Source organism: Callithrix jacchus, chromosome 5, assembly GCF_049354715.1.
Source record: "Callithrix jacchus isolate 240 chromosome 5, calJac240_pri, whole genome shotgun sequence".
NCBI classification, from domain to species: domain Eukaryota; kingdom Metazoa; phylum Chordata; class Mammalia; order Primates; family Cebidae; genus Callithrix; species Callithrix jacchus.
The window spans coordinates 3,896,597-3,921,502 of NC_133506.1; the positions used below are offsets into that span (position 1 = coordinate 3,896,597).

The 24,906-nt window shown below is 42.4% G+C and overlaps 1 protein-coding gene across 8 annotated transcripts in view; it reads left to right on the forward strand.

The window, feature by feature from the left end:
- The first annotated feature begins 5,015 nt into the window (after positions 1-5,015).
- Positions 5,016-24,906, forward strand: part of UQCC1 (ubiquinol-cytochrome c reductase complex assembly factor 1) — a 115,497-nt gene continuing 95,606 nt past the window's right edge. For all 8 annotated transcript variants that reach the window (XM_054255066.2, XM_078371049.1, XM_002747246.5 and 5 more), the window contains exons 1-2: positions 5,016-5,053; positions 21,753-21,857. In XM_054255066.2, coding sequence (XP_054111041.2) covers positions 5,030-5,053; positions 21,753-21,857 — 129 coding nt within the window. In that variant the 5' untranslated portion in view covers positions 5,016-5,029. The remainder of the gene's footprint in view (positions 5,054-21,752; positions 21,858-24,906) is intronic.

Genomic DNA, 24,906 nt, shown 5'->3' on the forward strand with positions numbered 1-24,906 from the left:
TCCTTCCTGTCCTTCCTTCCTTCCCTCCCTCCCTCCCTCTCTCTCTCTTTCTTTCCGTCTTTCTTTTGTTTTCTTTGAATTTTTGAATTCTTTGCTTGCTTGCTTTTTGATGGGGTCTCACTCTGTCACCCAGGTTGGAGTGCAGTGGCTGGATCAAGGCTCACTGCAATTTCTACCTCCTAGCCTCAAGCCACCCTACCACCTCAGCCTCCTGAGTAGCTGGGACCACAGGCACCCACCACCATGCCTGGCTACTTTTTTGGTAGAGACAGGGTTTGGCCATGATGCCCAGGCTGATCTCAAATTCCTGTTCTCAGGTGATCCACCCTTGGGCTCTTAAAAGTGTTGGGATTACAGTCATGAGCCACTGCACCTGGCCTTAAAATATATTGTTTTCTTTCCCACCTCAAGACCTTTGTTTTGAAATCTTCTTTCCCTCTTCCAATTCCCAACATTTGCTGTTAGAATAGCATTTGTACAGACACATAGACCAATAGAAGAGAATAGAGCCCAAAAATAAATCTATGCATTTATGGTCAATTGATTTTCAAAAAAGGTGCAAAGAACACACAATGGAGAAAGGGCTGTCTTTACAATAAATAATGTAGGGACAACTTGATATCTACATGCAGAATGAAGTTAGACTCTTATCACCTACTATATATAAAAATCAGCTGCCAGGTGTTGTGACTCCCTTTAATCCCAACACTTTGAGAGGATGAGATGAGAGGATTGCTTGAGCCCAGAAGTTTAAGACCAGCCTGGGAAACATAAGGAGACCCCTGTGCCCCATCTTTACTAAAAACAAAAAAATTAGCTGGGCATGGTGGCACATGCCTATGACCCAGCTACTCAGGAGGCTGAGGCAGGAGGATCACTTGACCCCAGGACTTTGAGGCTGCAGTAAGCCTTGATTGCACCACTGCACTCCAGCCTGGGCAACAGCATAAGACCCTGTCTCAAATAAAAATCACTTCAAAATAGATTAAAGCCTTAAACACAAGATCTAAACTAAAATTACTAGAAGAAGAAAATATAGGGGAAAGCTACATGACTTGGGTCTGGGCATTGATTTTTTGGACATGACCCCAAAAGTACAGGCAAAAATAGTGAAAATAGAGAAATAGTGTTATATAAAATTAAGAAACTTCTGCACAGGAAAGGAAACAATCAATGGAGTGAAGAGACAACCTATGGAATGGGAGAAAATATTTGAAAACCATCTATCTGATGAGAGGCTAATATCCAAATTTTAAAATGGGCAAAATATATGAATAGACATTTCTCAAAAGATGACATACAAATGGCCAACAAGTATATGAAAAAATGCTCAACATGATTAATCATCAGGGAAACGCAAACTAAAGCCGCAATGAGATATTACCTTGCATCTGTTAGAATGGCTACTATAGGCTGGGTGCGGTGATTCATGCCTGTAATCCCAGCACTTTGGGAGACCAAGGAGGGTGGATCACGATGTCAAGAGATTGAGACCATCCTGGCCAACTTGGTGAAACCCCGTCTCTACTAAAAATACAAAAATTAGCTGGGCATGGTGGTGCATGCCTTGTAGTCCCAGCTACTTGGGATGCTGAGGCAGGAGAATCACTTGAACCCAGGAGGTGGAGGTTGCAGTGAGCTGAGATTGTGCCACTGCATTCCAGCCTGGGTAACAGAGAGAGATTCCATCTCACACACACACACAAAAAGAATGGAGACTATAACACTGCATGTGGAGGAAAGGGAAATCTTGCACACTGTTGGTGGAATGTAAATTAGTACACCCATTATAGAAAACAGTATGGAGGCTCCTCAAACAATTAAAAACAGAACCACCATAGGATACAGCAACCTCACTACTGGGTATACATTCAAAGAAGATGAAATCAGTATGCTGAAGAGGCATCTGTACCAACATGCACCACTATTCACAACAGCCAAGATATGGAATTAACCTCGGTGTCCATCAGTGGATGAACAGATAAAGAAAATGTAGTGGCCAGGTGCTGTGGCTCACCCCTGTAATCCCAGTATTTTGAGAGGCTGAGGTGGACAGATCACTTGAGGCCAGGAGTTCAAGACCAGCCTGGCCAACATGGCGAAACCCTGTCTCTATTAAAAACACAAAAATTAGCCGGACATGGTGGCATGCACCTGTAGTTCCAGCTACTTGGGAGACTGAGGCACAAGAATCACTTGAACCCAGGAAGTACAGGCTGCAGTGAGCTGGGATTGTGTCACTGCACTCCAGCCTGGGTGACAGAGCAAGACTCTGTCTCAAAAAAAAAAAGTTATTTATATATATAATGGAATACCATTCAACCTTAAGGAAGAAGGAAATGCTGACATCTATGACAACATAGATGAACTGGGAGGACATTATGTTAAGAAAAATAAATGAGGCACAGAAAGACAAATACTGTTTGATTTCTCTCATATGTGGAACCTAAAAAAGTTGAACTCACAGAAGTAGAGAGTAGAATGGTGGTTACTAGGGACTGGGGAGATGTTCATCAAAGGATACAAAATTTCAGTTAGGAGGGATAAGTTCAAGATATCTATTCTATAACATGGCGACTGTAGCTACTATAAATATGTATTGTATTTTTTTTTTGAGATGAGTTTTGCTCTTGTTGCCCCAGGCTGAAGTGCAATGGCACGATCTCGGCTCAACCTACGCCTCCCAGGTTCAAGCGATTCTCCTGCCTCAGCCTCCTGAATAGCTGGGATTACAGGAATTCACCAATATTCCCAGGTAATTTTGTATTTTTAGTAGAGACGAGGTTTCACTATGTTTGCCAGGCTCATCTCAAACTCCCAACCTCCGATGATCCACCCGCCTTGGCCTCCCAAAGTGCTTGGAATACAGGCGTGAGCCACCATGCCCAGCCTGTATTGTATTCTTCAAAATTGCTCAAAGAACATATTTTAAGCATTTCCAGCAAAACGAGGTAATGCATTTTTTTTTTTTTTTTTTTTTTTTTGAGACAGAGTCTTGCTTTGTTGCCTAGGCTGGAGTGCAGTGGCACAAGCTCAGCTCACTGCACACTCCGCATCCCAGGTTCTAGTGATTCTCCTGCCTCAGCCTCCTGAGTAGCTGGGATTACAGGCATGCACCACCATGCCCGGCTAATTTTTATATTTTTAGTAGAGATGGGGGGTTTCATCATGTTGGCCAGGATGGTCTTGAACTCTTGACCTCGTGATCCGCTTGCCTCAGCCTCCAAAGTGCTGGGATTATACGCATGAGCCATCACACCTGGCCGAGGTAATGCATATTTCAGTTAGCTTGATTTAGCCATTCCACAATGTATACATATTTTAAAACATCCTGGCTAGGGGTGCGGTGGCTCACTCCTGTAATCCCAGCACTTTGGGAGGCCAAGGTGGGCGGATCACGAGGTCAGGAGTTTGAGATCAGCCTGGCTAACATGGTGAAACCCCGTCTCTACTAAAAATACAAAAATTAGCTGAGTGTGGTGGTGTGCGCCTGTAATCCCAGCTACTCGGGAGGCTGAGGCAGGAGAATTGTTTGAACCAAGGAGGTAAAGGTTACAGTGAGCTCAGTCGTGCCACTGCACCCCAGCCTGGGTGACAGAGACAGACACTGTCACAAACAAAAAACAAAAAAGAAACCATACTGTTGTATACAATATGTAGTTTTTTTTGTCAATTAATAAAAAGCGATAAATTTAATTAAAAAAGAATAGTAGAGTGAAGTTATTTCCCATGGTTAGCTTTTCCTCTTCCTTTAGATTTCATCTTACAGGTCACTTCCTTGGAGAGGCCTTACCCAACCTAACTAAAGTAGTTCCCCAGTTTTTATTATTTTTTTCACTGGGTTCCTACGCCTTCCCCATCCGTGAAGTCAGTATGTTTTGTATTCAGTACACAGGCAAGACTCAATAGATTTCTGTTGACCGAATGAAATGAAAGAAGTCCTTGACATCCCGCCCCTCTGCTCCCTCAACCCCCAAAGCACCAGCACTTTGTCTTCCCTTCTCTTGGGATACAATTCTTCTATCAAGGCCGTTCTCTGCCACTTTCCTCAGGAAACTCCTTGCATCCTTGATTCTCTTGTATACTCTTTACTAATCCTTTCCTGTTAATATTCAGAAATGTTCCCCTTAACCAAGCAACCACCAACCAACCAACCACAAACCCCAAAAGTTTCTTCCTCCACCAGGTTTCAGATTGGCCCATGACCACTTTCTTCCCTTGACTTTCAGGACTCTGCTGTTCCCTGTATGCCTCTTGCAAAAGCCTCCTTCTCTGGCTCATTTTTCTGTTTTTTTTTGAGACAGAGTATTGCTCTGCCGCCCAGGTTGGAGGGCAGTGGCGTGATCTCGGTCCACTGCAACTTCTGTCTCCTGAGTAGCTGGGATTACGGGAACACACTATCATGCCCGGCCAATTGTTTTGTATTTTCGTGGAGACGAGGTTTCGCCATGTTGACCAGGCTAGTCTCGCCATCAGGTGATCCGCCCGGCTTGGCCTCCTAAAGTGCTAGGATTAGGTGATCCGCCCGGCTTGGCCTCCCAAAGTGCTAGGATTAGGTGATCCGCCCGGCTTGGCCTCCTAAAGTGCTAGGATTACAGGCATGAGCCACCGCGCCCGACCCTCTGGCTCCGTTTAAAGATTGGGATTTCCCAAGGTCCTGTTCTTTTCAGCCTCCATTGAAAAGTGCTGGGGTGGAGTGTGGGAAGGAGGGGCTGAGGAGTAAGGCTGGGTTGGGTGGGGGAATAAGAGAGGGATAGGAAAAGCACCGAGGTCTGGGGTCAAGGAGACGGGCGTGGGGGAATGATTTGAGCCACTGTGACGTGCGGCCGGAGGGACAGCGTGGATGCGAGTCCCGGGCGCTACCGCCTCGCACACAGCCAATAAGACAACCGCGCGTGCGCACATCAACTCTCTGCGCCTGCGCTCTTCCTGTCCGTCGTTCGCCAGCAAAAGGAGGACGTAGAAAAGGGGTGGTGTCGGCGGGGACACCGGAAGCTCACTCTTCACCCGGAAGTGGTTATTGAGGAACATGGCGTTGCTGGTGCGAGTCCTTGTGAGTGAAGGAGTCATTTTCTACGGTAGCCCTCTGGGTCCCGGGTTGGAGTTCGACAAGGCAGGGCGGGAGGAATGGGAAGGAAGTGCAGGAGGGAACCTGTGTTGTAGCTAGGCTGCGTGGCTGCTTTTCCTTGGGGAAACTGAGGCAGCTTCCTACCTCTTCCCATCCCCGTTTGGACCTTAGCTCGCCGCTCCTTCGAGGAAGGGAAGAGTGACATCTGTCCTTTATTTGATGGGGTTTGCTTTTCCTTCCTTCCCCCATGTGACTGCTTCCCCTCAGGGAAAGGAGGACGTAGGACACTGATTTTCAGGAGACCTGGGTTCTAGTCCTTGTCTGTCACTGATGCACAGGATGACTTTGAGCAAGTCACTTTTGGACCTCATTGTCCCCATGTGAAAAACGAGGAGATTTATCTCCTGCAGTCCCTTTAGATTCTGAAATTCTCTGGGTTTCTTTCATAGGTCATAAGTCAGTTTTTAACTGTATCAGTTAGATGAAATTTAGCTGATTAGATTGAAAGTTGGGTGAGAATCGGAGCCGTGTCTGTCTCGGTCGTTTTCACTTTGCTTCGCATGGTGTATGGCACATCATAGGTGTTAAGTGATTACTTGTTGAATAAATGAATGAAGTAAGGAAAGACTACTAGACTCTTTGGCACCTGTGTATGAAACTACTGCATCTCTTGAGATTCAGTCCTGATTCTTCTAGCATACTTTTTCCTCTAGGAGTTAAAGGAGAAAAGAAAGTGGCAGCAGAAAAAACGTTAGGGTACAGAGCTTAGTTTTTTATCATGGAGGGATGGGAGAGTTTATAATTTTAGCGAGTCTTCAAAAACTGAGTACTACATTTTTCATAGTAGACATGGTCTATTCCTGCCTCTGGGTATTTTTTGAATTGTTATTTTACATTTGTGTTTTTGATCTTTTTATATGTGGCTTGCAAGGATAACAGTTTTACTTCTTGTATTCCTTGCCAGCCTAGCAGAGTGAGATACCCTTGATTGCTGTTCAATAAATATTTGTTTGTAGAATAGCCCCTATAACTGCCAGAAAGATTCACTTGGTGAAGTGTTTGATTTCAGGGCAGAAATTGATTCAGAAATGAGGACTGCTGGGAAAATGGCAATTAGGATGTTCTGAATTTAGTTTCTTTTTTCCTCCCCACTTTAGTTTTTTTTTTTGTTTTGTTTTGAGATGGAGTCTTGCTCTGTTGCCGAAGCTGGAGTGCAGTGGCACAATCTTGACCTGTGGCAACTTCTGCCTCCCAGGTTCAAGTGATTCTCCTGCATCAGCCTCCCAAGTAGCTGGCATGACAGGCATGCAACACCACACCCAACTAATTTTTGTATTTTTAGTAGAGATGGGGTTTCACCGTGTTGGCCAGACTGGTCTTGAACCCTGACCTCTTGATCCACCCGCCTCAGCCTCCCAAAGTGCTGGGATTTAAGGCCTGAGCCACATTTTATAGGGCACTTACCATGTGCTAAGCACTTTAGAATATTTATAAATGTGAATTTACCTAATCCTTACAACATCCTTTTGGAAAACAGAGCATGTTATTTCCTCTATTTTACAGATAAGAAAATTGAAGCGTAGGGAAATATTCCTGGCTAGATGCAGTGGCTCACGCCTGCAATCCTAGCACATTGGGAGGCCAAGGCAGATCACTTGAGGTCAGGAGTTCAATACCAGCCTGGCCAACATGGTGAACCCCATCTCTACTAAAAATACAAAAATTAGCTGGGCTTGGTAATGGATACCTGTAATCCCAGTTACTTGGGAGGCTGAGGCAGAAGAATTACTTGAACCCAGGACATGGAGGTTACAGTGAGCAGAGATAGCACCGCTGCACTCCAGCCTGGGTGAAAGAGTGAAACTCTGTCTCAAAAAAAAAAGTATTTCTGAAACATTCTTGTTAGTCTTGCCTTATTTTTCCCTCTTTTTGTCTTGTCAGCCAATATTTTCCCTTCTCCAGTGATGGATTTGGGAAGGAGGAGGAAACTGAAACACTGCTATTGTTGAGTGACTATAGCAGAGAGACTGGACATTTGATCAGTGGAACTGAACATGGTTATGGTTTTAGGAGTTGTCCTGGGTATTGGTCATCATTTTTGCTTTTCTTTGGAAATAGTAAAAATTGTAGGAAGCCGCCCTGTACTTTAGAGAATTAGAAAAAAACTTGTGGTAAGATACATATAACGAAATTTACCTTTTAAACTTTTTAAGTGTACAGTTCTGTGGTATTGAGTGCATTTACATTGTTGTGCCATTTTTACCACCCTCATCCACAGAATTCTTTTCATTTTATAAAACTGAAACTCTGAGGGCCAGGTGTGGTGGCTCATGCCTATAATCCTAGCACTTAGGGAGGCCAAGGTGTGTGGATCACAAGATCAGGAGTTCGAGACCAGCTTGGCTAATATGGTGAAACCCCATCTCTACTAAAAATACAAAAAATTAGCCATGCACCTGTAATCCTAGCTACTTGGGAAGCTGAGGCAGGAGCTTGAACCAGGGAGGCTGAAGTTGCAGTGAGCTGAGATTGCACCACTGCACTCCAGCCTGGGTGACAGAGCAAAACTCTGTCTCAAAAAAAAAATAAAAAACCAAAAATAAAAAACCCCCAAAAAATAAAAACCTGAAACTCCGAAGCTGTTAACTCTCCAGTCTTTTCTCCCCAACCCCTGGCAGCCACCGTTCTACTTTCTGTCTCTGAGCTTACCTACTCTGTGTACCTCATGTAAGTGGAATCATACAGTATTTGACTCTTATGACTGCTTATTTCATTTAGCATAGTGTCCTCAAGGTTCATCCATGTAGCATGTGTCAGAATTTTCTGTCTTTTTTTTTGGAGATAGGGCCTTGCTCTGTCATGCAGGCTGGAGTGTAGTGGCTCAATCATAGCTCACTGCAGCCTTGACCTCATGGGCTCAAGTGATCCTCCCACCTCAGCCTTCTGAGTAGCTGGGACCACAGGTGTGCACCACCACACCAGGCTAATTTTTTATTCTTCTTTGTAGAGATGGGGGTCTCCTTATGTTGCCCAGGCTGGTGTTGAACTCCTGGGCTCAAGCAGTCCTGTTGTCTTGGCCTCCCAAAGTGCTGGGATTACAGGTGTGAGCCACTATGTTCAGCCTGTTTAATTTGTGAGGAATTGTCCTACTGTTTTCCACAGCAGATACACTGTTTTACATTTTCGCCAGCAGTGCACAAGGGTTCCAGTATCACTATATCCTTGCAGCACTTGTTATTTTCTGGTTTTTGTTTGTTTTTGAGACAAAGTCTTGCTCTGTCACCCAGGCTGGAGTGCAGTGGCCCAATCACAGCTCACTGCAGCCTCAACTTCTGAGCTCAGTGATCCTCTCATCTTAGCCTCCCAAGTTGCTGGGACTACAGGTGTGTGCCACCACACCCAGCTAATTTTTAAAACTTTTAGTAGAGAGGAGGTCTTGCTTTGTTGCCCAGGCTGGTCTCAGATTTCTGAGCTCAAGTGATCCTCCTGCCTTGGCCTCTAGAAGTGGTAGGATTATACAAGTATGAATCACTACATGTGGCCTTATTTTCTCTTTTTTACCAGTAGACATTCTAATGGGTATGAAGTTGTATCTCATTATAGTATTGATTTACATTTCTCTAGTGACTAGTGATATTGGGCATGTCTTCATGTTCTTAAAAGCCATTTGTATATTTTCTTTGGAGAAGTGTCCAAGGTGCAAGTCCTTTGCTTGTTTTTCAAGCGAGTTTTTGGTAATCAAGTTGTGGTTGTTTTATATATATGTATATATATACAGAAACATATATAAAGAAATATATATATATACACATGTGTATGTATGTTTATATGTATATGTGTATAATGTGTGTGTGTATATATATGTATATATACATACACATTTTTATTTTTATTTTTTGAGATGGAATTTTGCTGTCACTCAAGCGGGAGTGTGGTGGCACGATCTCAGCCTGCTGCAGCCTCTACCTCTATGGTTCAAGTGGTTCTCCTGCCTCAGTCTCCTGAGTAGCTGGAATCATAGGTGTGTACTCCCCACGCCCAGCTAATTTTTGTATTTTTAGTAGAGATGGAGTTTTGCCATGTTGGCCAGGCTGGTCTTGAACTCCTGACCTCAGGTGATCCACTTGCCTCTACCTCCGGAAATGCAGGGATTATAGGAATGAGCCACCACACTTGGCAAGTTTTAAAATATATTTTGAATATCAGTCCCTCATCAGATATATGATTTGCATGTATGGTTTCTATCCTAGGGGCTGCTTTTTCACTCTGTTGATACTATTCTTCCTTTTTTTTTTGAGGTGGAGTTTCGCTCTTGTTGCCCATGTTGGAGTGCAATGTTGTGATCTTGGCTCACTACAACCTCTACTTCCCAGGTTCAAGCTATTCTGCCTCAGCCTCCCGAATAGCTGGGATTACAGGCATGTGCCACCATGCCCGGCTAATTTCTGGTGTTTTTAGTAGAGACCGGGTTTCTCCATGGTGGTCAGGCTGGTCTCGAACTCCCAATCTCAGGTGATCCGCCCACCTGGGCTTCCCAAAGTGCTGGGATTTTAGTTGTGAGTCACCGCACCTGGCTGATACTATTCTTTGGTACACAAAAGTTTCTAATTTTGATGAAGTCCAACCTATTTTTTTCTTTTATTGCCTATTCTTTTTTTTTTTTTTGAGAGAGCATCTTGCTTTGTCACCCAGGCTGGAGTGCAGTGGCACAATCTAGACTCACTGCAGCTTCTGTGTCCCGGGTTCAAGCAGTTCTATCTCAGTAGGAGAACTGAACCTACTGTTCCTGAGTAGCTGGGATTATAGGCATATGCTGACTAATTTTTGTATTTTTAGTAGAAAAGGAGTTTTGCCATGTTGGCCAGGCTGGTCTCGAACTCCTGGCCTCAAGTGATCTGCCTGCCTCCGCCTTCCAAAGTGCTGGGATTACAGGTGTGAGCCACCATGCCCAGCCTGTTGCCTACTTTTTAAATGTCATATCCAATAAATCATTGCAAAATCCAATGTCATGAAGCCATTCCCGTAAGTTTTCTTTTAAAAGTTTTATTTTAGATCCTACATTATGGTCTTTTATCCATTTTGAGTTAATTTGTGTACATGTTATAAGATTTTACGAGCTGTTTTCTTTGTGGTTGCCCTGGGATTACAGTGAACATCTTAATTCATAACAGTCTTGTTCGGATTAATACCAACTTGATTTCAGTAATATGTAAAGACTTTCTTTCTGTATAGCTCTGTTCCTTCCCCAACATTGTGGTGTTATTGTCATCTAAATTATAACTTTATATGTTATATGCCTACTAATGTAGATTTGTAATTATTTCTTCTTGTAGTTGTCTTTTAATTTAGAAAAATAAAAAGAATTACAAATAAAAAATCCATTGATAGTGTATCCCAGGTCCCAGTTCAAGCAGTTCTTCTACCTCAGCCTCCCAAGTAGCTGGGATTACAGGCACGAGCCACCATGCCCAGGTAATTTTTAGTAGAGACGGGGTTTTACCATGTTGGCCAGTCTGGTCTTGAACTCCTGACCTCATGATCTGCCTGCCTCAGCCTCCCAAAGTGCTGGGTTTACAGTTATGAGCCACCGTGCCCAGCCTATACTGTACTTTTTATTTACCTAAGCAGTTACCTACCTTTACCAGTCTACTTTATTTCTTCATGTAGATTTTCAAGATGACTGATTTTTTTTTTTTTATTTTTTAAGAGAGAGTCTTACTGTGTCACCCAGGCTGGAGTGCAATGGCATGGTGTCTGTTCCCTACAACCTCTGCCTCCTGGTTCAAGTGTTTCTCCTGCCTCAGCCTCCCGAGTAGTTGGGACTACAGGCATGTGCCACTACACTCGGCTAATTTTTGTATTTTTAGTAGAGACGGGGTTTCACAATGTTGGCCGGGCTGGTCTTGAATTCCTAACCTTGTGATCCACCTTCCTCAGCCTCCCAAAGTACTGATATTATGGGCAGGAGCCACTGCACCTGGCTTAAAACCACTGATTGTTTTCTTCTGCCTGTTCAAATCTGCTGTTGAGCCCCTCTAATGAATTTATTATTTTATTTTATTTTTTAAAAATGTTGTCTTTAAAATTTATTTTCATAATTCTCTTTTTTTTTATTTCTACTGGCAAGGACAAATGAATTTTTTATTTTAGTTATTGGATTTTTCAGTTCTAGAATTTATTTTGTTTTTAAAAAAATAACTTCTCTTTCTGTTGATATTCTCTTTGGTGAGATGTTGTTCTCATACTTCCTTTTTTGTTGCTGTTGAAAACTGGAAATTTTAAATAATGTGGCAACTCTGGAAATCAGATTGTTTCTCTTCCCAGGATTTGTTGTATTTTTGTTTAGTGACTTCACTGAATTGATTCTGTAGTCTGTATTCTTTGTTGTTTGTGGCCACCGAAGTCTCTGCTTACATAGCCTAGTGGTTAGGTAATGATTTAACTAATTTCTTTAAATTTCTTAAAATTCGATTCTCACTGCCTGGAAGCAGTACGTATCCCAGTTTTTGCTGTGGGCCTCTGTGTACATGTTGGAATGCACCTGTAACACTCTGCCAGGCATTTGACAGCACTACCTTAACCTTCACTTTCTGCTGTGCAGAACCTCAAGGTCAACCACAAGTAAGAGACATTCTTAGGTCTTTCCTGAGCATGTGCACAGCTTTGGGTATGTGTTCAGACCTGGGTATGTTCATGGGTTCCTAGATGCCCAGAAATATGTTGGGGCTTTTCTAACCCCCTGTGGACATCTCATTCCCCAGGTTTTCCTTTAAAGCTTTTTGGGTTAGCTTTTTGTTTTCTCCACCTGTTATTCACTGCCTCAGGAAGCCATGAAGTCAAACGGTTACCTTTATTTGTTTTCAACTGGTGCTGCTGGGGAAAAGGTTTTTTCGCACTGGGTGAGTTTTCTAAGACAGCCTTGAAATAGGGCCTTCTAAAGAACTATCAGACAGATCAAATAATGCCAGTTCTTTGTAAGACTTTGATAAACATCATCCCCATTCTGGAGTCAACTTTTTTCCAGAGGAGACTAGTTCCTTTTAGTGGCTGTTGCTATTTAGAAACCAGATCTGGGTGCTACATGTGCTCATTGCTACTGGAGTGTCAAGGTCTACAGGCCCTATCAGGATGTGGGTAGGAAATATATCTATGTCTATATTCTATATATACACATAAACGTGCCTATATCTTTTTCTTTATATATTAAAAGCCCACACCAGTTATTCTAAATCCATTCTAATACCACAGGGTTTATTCTACTCTTTTGCCTTGCCTTATTTGTTAACTCCTTTCTCTGATAGAAACCTGACCCCTCACCCTTAATGTATTTATTGATTTACTCAAGTATGTAATCAGTTTTTGAAAGCTCAGATTGAATACTCCCAACAAAGTGGGAGGAGGCAGTATATTCAGTAATTATTTATTTATTTATTTATTTATTTTTTTGAGACAGGGTCTCACTCTGTTGCCTAGGCTGGAGTGCAGTGGTATGATCTTGGCTCGCTGCAACCTCCGCCTCCCAGGTTCAAGCAGTTCTCCTGCCTCAACCTCCCAAGTAGTTTGGATTATAGGCACTTGCCACCATGCCTTTTAGTAGAGATGGGGTTTCACCACATTGATCAGGCTGGTCTCGAAGTCCTAACCTTGTGATCTGCCTGCCTTGGCCTCCCAAAGTGCTGGGATTACAGGTGTGAGCCACCATGTCTGGCCTGTTTATTTTTTTTTGAGATAGTCTTGCTCTTTTGCTCAGGCTGGAATGCAGTGGTGTGATCTCAGCTCACTGCAATCTCTACCTCCTGGGTTCAAGTGACTCTTCTGCCTCAGCCTCCTGAATAGCTGGGGCTACAGGTGTGCATCACAAACCCGGATAATTTTTGTATTTTTAGTAGAGACGGGGTTTAACCATGTTGGCCAGAATGGCCCCAATCTTTTGACCTCACTAGCCACCTCCCTCAACCTCCCAAAGTGCTGGGATTACAGGTGTGAGCCACCATGCCCCACCAATAATTTTTTTTTCTTTTGAGATGGAGTCTCGCTCTGTCATCCAGGCTGGAGTGCAGTGGCATGGTCTCTGGTTACTGCAATCTCCCCCTCCCAGATTCAAGTGATCCTTGTGCCTCAGCCTCCTGAGTAGCTGGGATTACAGGAATGTGCCACCATGCCTGGCTAGTTTATATATCTTATATATATTTGTTAGTAGAGATGGGGTCAGGTGGGTCTTGAACTCCTGACCTCAAGTGATCCACCCACCTCAGCTTTCCAAAGTGCTGGGATTACAGGCGTGAACCACCATGCCCGCCCTTTATTCAGTAATTTTTGAAGGAATGGTTAAACATTCTCTTCTTCACACTGTGGAAATATCCTTTTGCATTATAGCATGCCACATTGTAACTGGAGGGAAGGTTTGTTACTGGAGTATCAAACTGTTCTTTGGACTGTGGAACTGAATTAGTCAGCATACAGGCACCACCAGTGATTATATACAGCGGATTTCATGTTTATCATTGATTTTCATTTTTCACAGATTCTGTATTTGTGAACTCACCTAGTTGCTAGAATTTATTTGAAACCCCAAAATTAATACTCATGGCACTTTTGTAGTCATTTGCGGACATTTGCAAGGGGTGAGAAATTTGAGCTGCCAATGTGCATGTCCCTAGCTGAGGTGGGATAACATTCTGCCTTCTTGTTTAGGTGTTTTAGTTCTTTTTTGTTTGTTTGTTTGAGACAGTCTTGCACTGTTGCCTGGGCTGGAGTGCAGTGGCATGATCTCGGCCCACTGCAACATCCACCTCCCAGGTTCAAGCGATTCTCCTTGCCTGAGCCTCCCTCGTATCTGGAATTATAGGTGCACGCCACCATGCCCAGCTAATTTTTTTGTATTTTTAGTAGAGACGGGGTTTCACTATCTTGGCCAGGCTGGTCTTGAGCTTCTGACCTCACGATCTGCCCACCTCAGCCTCCCAAAGTGCTGGGATTACAGGCGTGAGCCACTGAGCCCAGCCTTCAGTTTTCTTTCTTTCTTTCTTTTTTTTTTTTTTGAGACGGAGTTTCGCTCTTGTTACCCAGGCTGGAGTGCAATGGCACGATCTCGGCTCACCGCAACCTGTGCCTCCTGGGTTCAGGCAATTCTCCTGCCTCAGCCTCCTGAGTAGCTGGGATTACAGGCACGCGCCACCATGCCCAGCTAATTTTTTGTATTTTTAATAGAGACGGGGTTTCACCATGTTGACCAGGATGGTCTCGATCTGTTGACCTCGTGATCCACCCGCCTCGGCCTCCCAAAGTGCTGGGATTACAGGCGTGAGCCACCGCGCCCGGCCAGCCTTCAGTTTTCGTACTGTAAACAAGTATTCTTTTCACGGTCTTTCTAGTGGATATTTTTCATATTTTTGTGCTTCAGTTGGTGAATCCCTTCTTTAAAATATCCCCCAACTGTAGTATGAAAATGTTGTCTAGCATTGCTGAGTACAAGAAGGCCACAATGTGCCTTACGGAAAAATATGTTTATTAAATTTTGTTAAGGAGTGAGTTATCGTGTTGTTGGCTTTGAGTCTTGTTACTGTGCCAACAATGTATATTAAATAGGATGCCTTTCCACAGAAGCCTGTAAAACAAGGTTATATATTGATTGCTTGATGAATGCTGTTACCAGAGGCTTGCCGGAACCTAAGACTGGCATTTCCTTTAGAAGCAATGGTTTCATATTTGCTAACTCAGTGTTTGTGGTGATTTTATGGTAAATAACTAGAATCCACTACACCTGTAAATCTTTTTCTAGCTCATGAATGAGCCAAGGAAAATACTATGTATCTTATAAAACCACATGTAAAAACAGGCCTTTCAGTGGACTGATTAGAGGTTAGTCAATACAAGAGTTGGTATGTCAGAATATTTTGAGGTTCTGATGTAAAAAAATCACTGCAATTAACAAATGCATGGGAAACAAAAACGTGAAGTGTCTCTTAAAAATTTTGGTTTTGAAGTGTTGGCAAAATGACAATGAAACGAGTTCCCACTTAGTAACAGTGCGTTTACCCTAAGAATATTCTTTGCCACTGGAAATGGCTATAAATGTTTTTTGACCTTGGGAGAAGTTGAGATGTGCTAATTGTTTTATAGGCCTAATGCATTAGCACCTAAAGAGAGAGATAAGTACTTCCACAGATTTATGTTTATAGATGAAGTGTTGGAAGAAGTGGAAAAGAAAAAGGACTGAATAGAGGCTGACATGGTGGCTCATGCCTGTAATCCCAGCACTTTGGAAGGCTGTGGCAGGCAGATCATCTGAGGTCAGGAGTTCGATACCAGCCTGCCAACATGGTGAAACCCATCTCTACTGAAAATACAAAAATTAGCTGGGCATGGCAGTGTGTGCCTGTAATCCCAGCTATTCAGGAGGCTGAGACAGGAGAATTGCTTGAACCTGGGAGGCAGAGGTTGCAGTGAGCAGAGATTACACCATTGCATTCCAGCATGGGTAACAGAGTGAGACTCTGTCTCAAAAAATATATATGCTTCTAGAGGCCAGCTTCTGATTCTACTGACTCTACCCAGTTCACTGACTCTACCCAGTCCTTCTTTTTTTTTTCTTTTGAGACAGAGTCTGTGTTGCCCAGACTGGAGTGCAGTGGCACAATCTTGGCTCACTGCAACCTCCATCTCCCAAGTTTAAGTGATTCTCCCTGCGTCCGCCTCCCTAGTACCTGGGATTACAGGCACCTGCCCCCCTGTCTACTAAAAATACAAAATTTTTATATTTTTAGTAGACATGAGGTTTTGCCCTGTTGGCCAGGCTGGTGGTCTCAAGCTCCTGACCTCAGGTGATCTGCCTGCCTTGGTTTCCCAAAAGGCTGGGATTACAGACCTGAGCCACTGTGCCTGGCCTAGACAGATTTCTTGAAGCAATTGAGTTTATAGTTTGGGTTGGAGTGAAGAGGAGAGTCCCAGAGGAAATTGCCTCAAGGCAGTTAGCTTGTATGGAGTGGAGCAGTGATTCCCAAACCAGAGAATCTGAGTCAGGTTTTTGAAACTGCTAAGTGGGGAACACAGTAAGTATTATGAATTTAGAGGGGTCCACTTGTTAAAGACCAGTAAGGATTAGGGGTTCAGGTTTCAATAAAGAGGTCCTTGGAATTACTGCAAGCTTTTGAGAAAGGGAATGAATGCTAGGTTCCAAACAGTATTTTAAGAAAATGGTTCTTGCTTCTCTGACAGTTTGCTGGCGAAAGTGGGGCTTGCATAATTTGGTAACCGTTGTTCGTAACAATGATGCCTTTGTGTATGATTTTCTGTTATCAAAGTGCTTTTAGAAATGTTCCTGGGAACGCTCCTGTGAGATAGCTTTTATTATTCCCATTTTTCATAAATGAAAATGGAGGCCCAGATTGTTGAGTAACCAGTTCACTGCTCTTTGATGGAAGATTTCGGATTACACTTTCTGCTACCCTTTAGCAGTTTCAGTTAAGGATTTGGACAAGAATTGTTGTAGGATTGGAGAAGGAAAGAACAGCTGATTGTTCCTTTCTTCTAATAAGAACTGATTTAAAAGTATTGGCCTAAGACCAATGGGAGCCAAAATTACAGAGAAAAATTTTGTTGACATTGGAAATAATAACATGATGAAATTCTTCAGAAAATCTTCCAAAAGTTTGCATTGTTTCAACTTGTAATTTCCTCTTGCCCCCCCAGCCCTCCCACCCCCTGCCTTTGGCCCTGAATCTGAAGCAGTTTCCTCCTATTCCATACTTAACATTTTTAGGACAGGAACATCTGACATTGAATGATTCTGGCAAATCTGTCAGTGTTGGTAAAACAAAACACCAGTGACTGTCTCTCATTTGGAAAACCATTTCAACCGATCAAACCTCAGCTCAAATAAAATATTTTTAGCTCCACTTTTCGTTTGAAATATAAGGTGCTGTAAGTGGCAATTATACAATTTTAGAACTGTGAGACACTGTAGAAAGCATCTGTAGGTTTAAAAATCTAATGCCCTTTTCCATCCCACCTCTAGTTGTTTCTTACTACTCAAAGAAATGGAGATTCAGATTCAGCTTAATATTGTGCTGAATGTACTGCAAGGTACATTTGTTAATTTTAAAGAATGTCCTGAGAAACAGGGATTTTATCTTTATTTTTGATAAAAAGAGACAACCAAGGCTCACAGAGGTGTTTAATATGTAGATTCTGAACAGTGCTTTCTGCCTGTAAATATGTGGCACTTTCCACAATATGCTGTTTTAATTGGTTCCAGACTAGGTCATATAGTGTTAGAGCTAGAGGGTACCTTGCAAATACTCTCTTTAGCCTTTCATCCCATAAATGAGCATGGATTCTAGAGTTGGGTTGCCTGGGTTCATGTCTTAATCCTGCTGTTAGAACTATGTGACGGTGGGAGGTTGCTTATGCTCTCCATACTTCAGCTTCCTTTTTTGTATAAATGGGATAATTGTATATCTAGGTCATTAGTGGTGCTTGTGAAGTTTAAATGAGTTCATATATGTAACGTACCAGAAAAGTGCCTGCCATGAAGTGCTCATTAGGTATTACTGATCATTGCTGCGAGGAAACTGAAAGTCATAGAGGTTAAATTACTTGAAAAGATAAATTAGAGTAGCTGAATTTAAACTCCTAGTACAGTGTCCCTCAGTGTCCCTGGGGGATTGGTTCTAGGACCTCCCTTGGGTACCAAAATCCATGGATGCTCAAGTCCTTGATAGGAAGTGGCATAGTATGTGCATATAACCTATGTGTATCCTCCCATGTACTTTAAATAATCTCCAGATTACTTCCATTTAATACAATGTAGGTGCTATGTAAATAGTTGCTATACTGTATTATTTAGGGAATGATGACAAGAAAAAAAAGTCTACATGTTTAATATGGCTTTTTTTTTTTTTGAGACAGAGTCTCTGTTGCCCAGGCTGGAGTGCAGTGGCACAGTCTCTGCTCACCTGCAACCTTTGCCTCCTGGGTTCAAGCAAGTCTCATGTGTCAGCCTCCCGAGTAGCTGGGACTGCAGGTATATGCCACCATGCCCGGCATTTTTTTTTCTGAATATTTTAAATCTGTGGGTGGCCGAATCCATGGATGCAGAACCCATAGCTATGGAGGGCCAACTGTGTTGTACATTATACTTGGCAAAGGATTTTCAAGTGATTTATGTATCCGGTCCTCATTATGGTCCTATAACGTCTACAGGTCAAGTGAAGAAAACCCTCGGATCCCTAGAGTTGGTTCCTAAAATTAAAATTTCCAGTGCTACGTATATGGCTATCATTTATACAGTGGAATGTATTTCAGATTCATAAAGTAGACTTCTCATTTAGCAAGACAGAGCTCTCAGCCTAGCCTCTCACTTTGGCCAAGAGACCTTTCTGAAGTGAGCTTCTGTTAGAGGGAAAATATGAATCTCAGTTTCAGCTTGAACAGCCATTTAATCTCTCCTGTCTTGGAAATCAAGTTGCCCACATGTGTTTTCCCACTGTAAAACTTCTCCCCTAGTTTCCTCTTCATTTTGGGGACAATGATGATTCCAGCATTCCTTGCTATAAAGGGATTCTGTGAAGATTGGGTAAGTCAGTGTTTATGAAAACACATTGTAGTCTGGGCGTGGTGGCTCACCCCTGTAATCCTAGCACTTTGGGAGGGCAAGGTGGGTGGATCACCTGAGGTCAGGAGTTCAAGACCAGCCTGGCCAACATGGAGAAACGCCATCTCTACTAAAAATACAAAATTAGCTGGGCACAGTAGCACATGCTCGTAGTCCCAGCTATTTGGGAGACTGAGGCAGAAGAATCACTTGAACCTGGGAGGAGGAGGTTGTGGTGAGCCGAGATCATTGGACTTCAGCCTGAAGTCCAGTTGAGATCACTGGGCTTCAACTTGTTCCTGGACAACAAGAGCAAAACTCCATCTCAAAAATAAAAATAAAAAAGAAAGAAAAACACATTGTAGGCCAGGCACAGCATTGCAAGCCTTTAGTCCCAACTACTTGGGAGGTTGAAGCAGGAGGATCACTTGAGCCCAGACATCAGGCATTTGAGGCTGTAGTGTACAATGTTAACACCATGACTAGGCACTTCACTCCAGCCTGGGCAATGTAGTGAAACCCCGTCTCTTTTAAAAAAAAAAAAAAAAGGACAGGCAGAGTGGCTTACATCTATAATCCCAGCACCTTGGGAGGCCAAGGTGGGTGGATAGTTGAGGTCAGCAGTTTGAGACCAGCCTGGCCAACATGGTGAAACCCTGTCTTTACTAAAAATACAAAAATTAGCTAGATGTGGTGGCTCACTCCTATAGTCCCAGACACTTGGGAATCGGAGGCACAAGGATTGCTTGAAGTCGGGAGGTGGAGGTTTCAGTGAGCCGAGATTGTGCCACTGCATTCATGTCTAGGCAACAGAGCAAGCAAAACTCAGCTCAAAAAAAAAAAAAAAAAAAAAAAGAAAAAAAAAAAGACATTGCAAACTGTAACTTGAATTATAATCTAATTGTAAAGTGCCAGAAGTCTGCTTATTTTGTTTCTCTTCCCAGAGGGAGCCCATGCCCACTGCTTGAGTCACCTATTACCAGAATTACTTTAGTCTGTGGAACCAGTAGTAGGCAGTGGTACGTCTTATCCTTGGAGAGATGAGCATGTGGAGACTTGTTCTTGGTCCCATTTTGGAAGTTATTCATTCATGTGATACCCCATTCTGGCAGGATTTCTAAACGTAGATACTAAAGGCCAGGTCTGGAATGGTCCTGAGTGCAGTCGCTCCTCTCCTTGGGGAATTAGAGTGTGCCACCCTCCTGGCATGTGGCTGCAACCCAGATGTTGTGAGAGAAGCAATATATATTTGGTCTTTATCCCTGGTTCCTGGCACAGAGCTCTTGAAACCCTTGCAGAGTGATAGGGATGAAAGGAGTGTCTTTTGTTATTTATAGTAAGTCCCTTTCAACCATACCCGAGTTTATGGGTTTTTTTTTTTTGTATAGTTGAAGGTCTTACTTTGTTGCCCAGGCTGGTTTTGACTTCCTGCTTTGGCCTCTTGGAAGTGCTGAGATAATAGGACTCGAAGGCATGAGCTTCTATGCCCTGCTGTGAGTTTATGTTAATGAGATGACTCTTTGAGGTACTGAAGGTACCTAGGTACTAAAGGCCAGGTCTGGAATGGTCTTTGGAGGGTAGAGGCTGGTTGCTGGAGGAACAAATATGTATGAGTAGAAGGTTGGAACTTTTAGCTTCTCCCACTTCTTCCTAACTTTTGGAAGGGGAGAGGGGCTGGAGATTGAGCTAATCACCAATGGCCAGTGATAGCCAATCATGTCTATATAATGAAGCCTCCATAGAAGTCCTTGGGTTTGGAGAGCTTCTGGATTGGTAAACATATCAAAGTGTAGGGAGGTTGGCACACCCGGAGAGCAAGCTCTCACCCCATACCTCATCTTTTGCATCGCTTCCATTTGGCTGTTCCCAAGGTATATCCTTTAGAATAAGCTGGTAAGTTCTTCATTCATGTGATACCCCATTCTGGCAGGATTTCTAAAGTTAGGTGCTAAAGGCCAAGTCTGGAACGGTCCTGAGTGCAGTCGTTTCTGTCCCTGTGGAATTAGAGTGTGCCACCCTCCTGGCATGTTGGCTGCAACCCAGATATGATATTATGAGAGAAGAAATATATAATTGATCTTTATCCTTGGTTCCTTGCACAGAGCCCTTGAAACCCTTGCAAAGTGATAGGGGTTAGAGGAGGTAAGGAAGTGCCTCCCTGAGTTGTTGTGCCATTCTAGCAAATTACTGAATCTGACAAGGCAGTTGTGGGAATCCCCAATTTATAGACAAGTTGGACAAAAGTGTGAGTAACCTGGAGACTCGCTACTTGTGATTGGAGTCTGAAGTCGGGGACAGGCACGGGCCTGTAATCCAGCTACATGGGAGGCTGAGGCAGGAGAATCACTTGAATCCGGGATGCGGAGATTGCGGTGAGCTGAGATTGCGCCATTGCATTCCAGCCTGGGCAACAAGAGCAAAACTCCATCTCAAAAAAAAAAAAAAATGAAGTTTGGGACAATCCTGTTGGAGCTGTGAGGTCTCTGCTGCCTCCAGGCAGTTAGTGTAAGAATTAAGTTAAATTGTAGGACACCCAGTTGGTGTCTGCAGAGAATTGGAGAATTGCTTGGTGTGGAGACCCCCTCCACCAAGCATATTTAGTGTCAGAAGTGGAGTGTTGAGTATAGAAAAAAGATTTTTTCATCTTTACCAGAAGTTCTCTGAACCCTGTCATTTAGAATTTTTATGGAGGCTTATTGTTGGCATGATTGATTAAATCATTGGGTATTGGTGATTGGCTCAGTCTCTGATCCATCTAGTCTCCTGGAGGTGGGGATGCCGTGAGGGAGTTCTAACCCTCTACTCCTGTGGTTGGTTTCTCTGGCAACTAGCCTCCATCCTGCATGAATCACCTCATTAGCATAAACTCAGGTATGGTTGAAAGGGGCTTGTTATGAGTTACAGACACCCCCATCACTCGGAAATTCCAAGGGTTTTAGGAGCTCTGTGCTAGGAACTAAAGATGAAGACCAAATATGTATTTCTAATTATATTACAATGTCACAGGTACATTGTATCCTTTATACCTGCCTTCCATGTAGGATTTAGTATGATTTAGATTCCTGATAGATTATTATTTTCTTTCCCTAGAGGAATCAGACGAGCATTTTCCAGTGGGTTCCAGTATGCAGCCAATTGATACCTGTGTCTCCTACCCAAGGACAGTGGGGCAGGGCTCTGTCTGGCACTTCCCAGGTAAGATTTGTTGTTCTTTTGCTTAGTATTTTCAAAAGAAAACCTGAATGTTTATGTGCAAATGTCATGTATTTATAGATTAGCCAACCAAATTGTGTGATGGAAAAAAACCTGATGAGACCACTCTGGGTCTCTGTGGTGTCAGCTTAGGACTGATTCCTAAAGTATGGTGTCTAGGGCGTTGCTTCTAAATACCCTAGCAGTGGAACTTAGCCTAGGATACCATGCTACAGTCTGATGATTTTTACTGTTAGGGAGTTTTTCCAGATATTCATCTTAGAGTTAACCTTATTCAGTTTTCTTTTTGTAGCCACCTTGTGCTACTTTTATTTGTGCGTGAGAATTATTTCTTTTTCCTTTATATGAATATAAAATCCAAGAAACAATTATTTGTTTACCATTGACAACCTAATTCATTATAATGTAGTTTACCTTGGACCTTGCATGAGTTTTTTCCCTCCTGATTTTTGTTAATTCTTTAGTAATAAGGGAAATAAAAATTACCTACAACTTCAAATCTGAAAACGTATTTTCAGCTCTGCTGGTATTTTTCAGCCCGTGTTTGTGTGTGGAGGAGCGTGTGGATGTGGGTGTGTGGATGTGTGATTTTATTCCTGGAGTACAGTAACAAATGGCCACACAATTTTATATTCTGGTACCTTTTCACTTATTAGAATGGACATTATTAATATTGTTTCGATAGATTTGTAATTAAAAATTTAGTGGCCACATATTTTATTTACTTAGGCTTTGATATGAAAATTATTTCCCTTTTTTTTGGCCATTATAAGCCTTAATTTTCTTATTATTGTCTTAGCACATACTTTTTTCTTAATTTTATTTTTTATTTTTTGAGATGGGAGTCTCACTCTGTTGCCCAGGCTGGAGTGCAATGGCATAATCTTGGCTCACCACAACCTCCACCTCCCGGGTTCAAGCAATTCTCCTCCCTCAGCCTGCTGAGTAGCTGGGACTACAGGTGTGTGCCACCATGTCGGGCTAATACTTTGTATTTTTAATAGAGACGAGGTTTCGCTGTGTTAGCCAAGATGGTCTCGATCTCCTGACCTCATGATCGCCCTACTCGGCCTTCCAAAGTGCTGGGATTACAGGCCTGAGCCATTGCACCCTACCTTTTTCTTACTTTTAATTACTTATTAAATTCCTCCCCCCCCATTAAATTCCTAGGAAGGCATACTTTGGGTTAAAAGAGTGTGAGCAATTTGTCTCTTCAAAAGTTTGTTTTAATTTATGCTGCCACCAGCAATGTATATATAACTAGTTTTTCGTGATTACCTCCCTCAATTGAGTTTTTTTTAGCTTAAATAAATGGGTAGAAGCTGTTACCTTGTATTTCTTTGTTTAGCTCTCAGGGCTTTACATTTTTCTGTGTTGATCAGTTGTTTTCAGTTTGTAAAAATTGTATGCTTATAGCATTTCTCCATTTATCTATTGGGAACTCATTTTTCTTACCAATTTATGATTTTTACCTGTAGCCATTAACTTTCTTTTTCATATTTGATGCAATTAAAAATATGTTTGCTTTGGGAGGCCGAGGCGGGTGGATCACGAGGTCAAGAGATCGAGACCATCCTGGTCAACATGGTGAAACCCCGTCTCTACTAAAAATATAAAAAATTAGCTGGGCATGGTGGCGCGTGCCTGTAATCCCAGCTACTCGGGAGGCTGAGGCAGGAGAATTGCCTGAACCCAGGAGGCGGAGGTTGCGGTGAGCCAAGATCGCGCCATTGCACTCCAGCCTGGGTGACAAGAGCGAAACTCCGTCTCAAAAAAAAAAAATATGTTTGTTATATGTAATTGTATGTATTATGTAATTTATTTATGTAACTTATATATAAATCTACTTTAAAATTCCCTCCAATTAATGTGTAAGCGTTGCCCTTCTGAGGATGTCTTGTGTTTTTCCTGTATTTCCTGGTCTTTTCACTATGCGTGGCACACTGTGGTCACTAAGTGTATGTTGAATGAATGGAGAATATGCATGCAGAAGAGGTATCTACTTTGTGTAGTTATGCAGCTATTTCTTTTCAGAGTTGGGGCTGTGTTCTATTATTTTTTGCATAAAATTTTAATTTATTTGTATGTGCGTAGATGGTAGGGGAAAAGAAGTCATTATACGAATCTCTGACCTTTGTCCTACTCTTTGGGTCAGTAAATGTTTCTTGAGTACCTAATATGTACTGGGTACTGTATTAGGCTCTGGGACAGCATTATAGCAAAGCATTTATGTAAATAACTCAAGGTGATTTATCTCATGCTGACCAGATGTAATTTTAGTCATTGTAAATAAACTGGATCTTTTGACATATCGACTGTAACTTACTGGAGTCTCTTCCGCATCTTTGAGGTCCTCTGGTTGGAAACTTCTGCTTCAGAATGGCATCCTCAGGTATATCTCACAGGGAGGAACATTTGGCTCAGAATGAGGAAGAATTTTGTTAATTAGAATTGTGTGTAATGGGATGTGTGGGCTGCATTCTCACATAGTAAATTCACTCTTAATGGAGATACACAGGCAGTGGTAGGATGAATGTATGTCAAGGTCCTGACATAAAGGAATCCTTCCTTGGACGAGTGGTAGTATCAGGTATCTGTAAGATAATGTCCAATGCTATAATCCTATTATTGTTTTCAAAGAGCTAAAGACATTGTATTTGTAGCTTTGTCTTTTCTATTTTTTCTTTTTTTTTGTTTGTGTCTGCAGCTTTCTCTTAAATAGCCCTTGAAGTCTGTCTACTTAAAAAACATTTTTTAAATTTTGAAATGATTTTAGACTTAGAGTTGTGAAAATAGTAGCATTCCCAAATAGCCTTCATCTGGCTTCCCCTAATGTTAACATCTTACATAACCATGGTGCAGTTAATGAAACCAGGAATTTAACATTGCAATAATACTGTTAATTAGTCTATTTGTTCCAGTTTTGTCAAGCTTTTTTTCATAAATGACCTTTTTGGGTCTGCGATAACAAATCCAGTTGTCATATGTCCTTAAGTCTTCTCTGATCTGTTACATTTTAATCCTTTTTTAA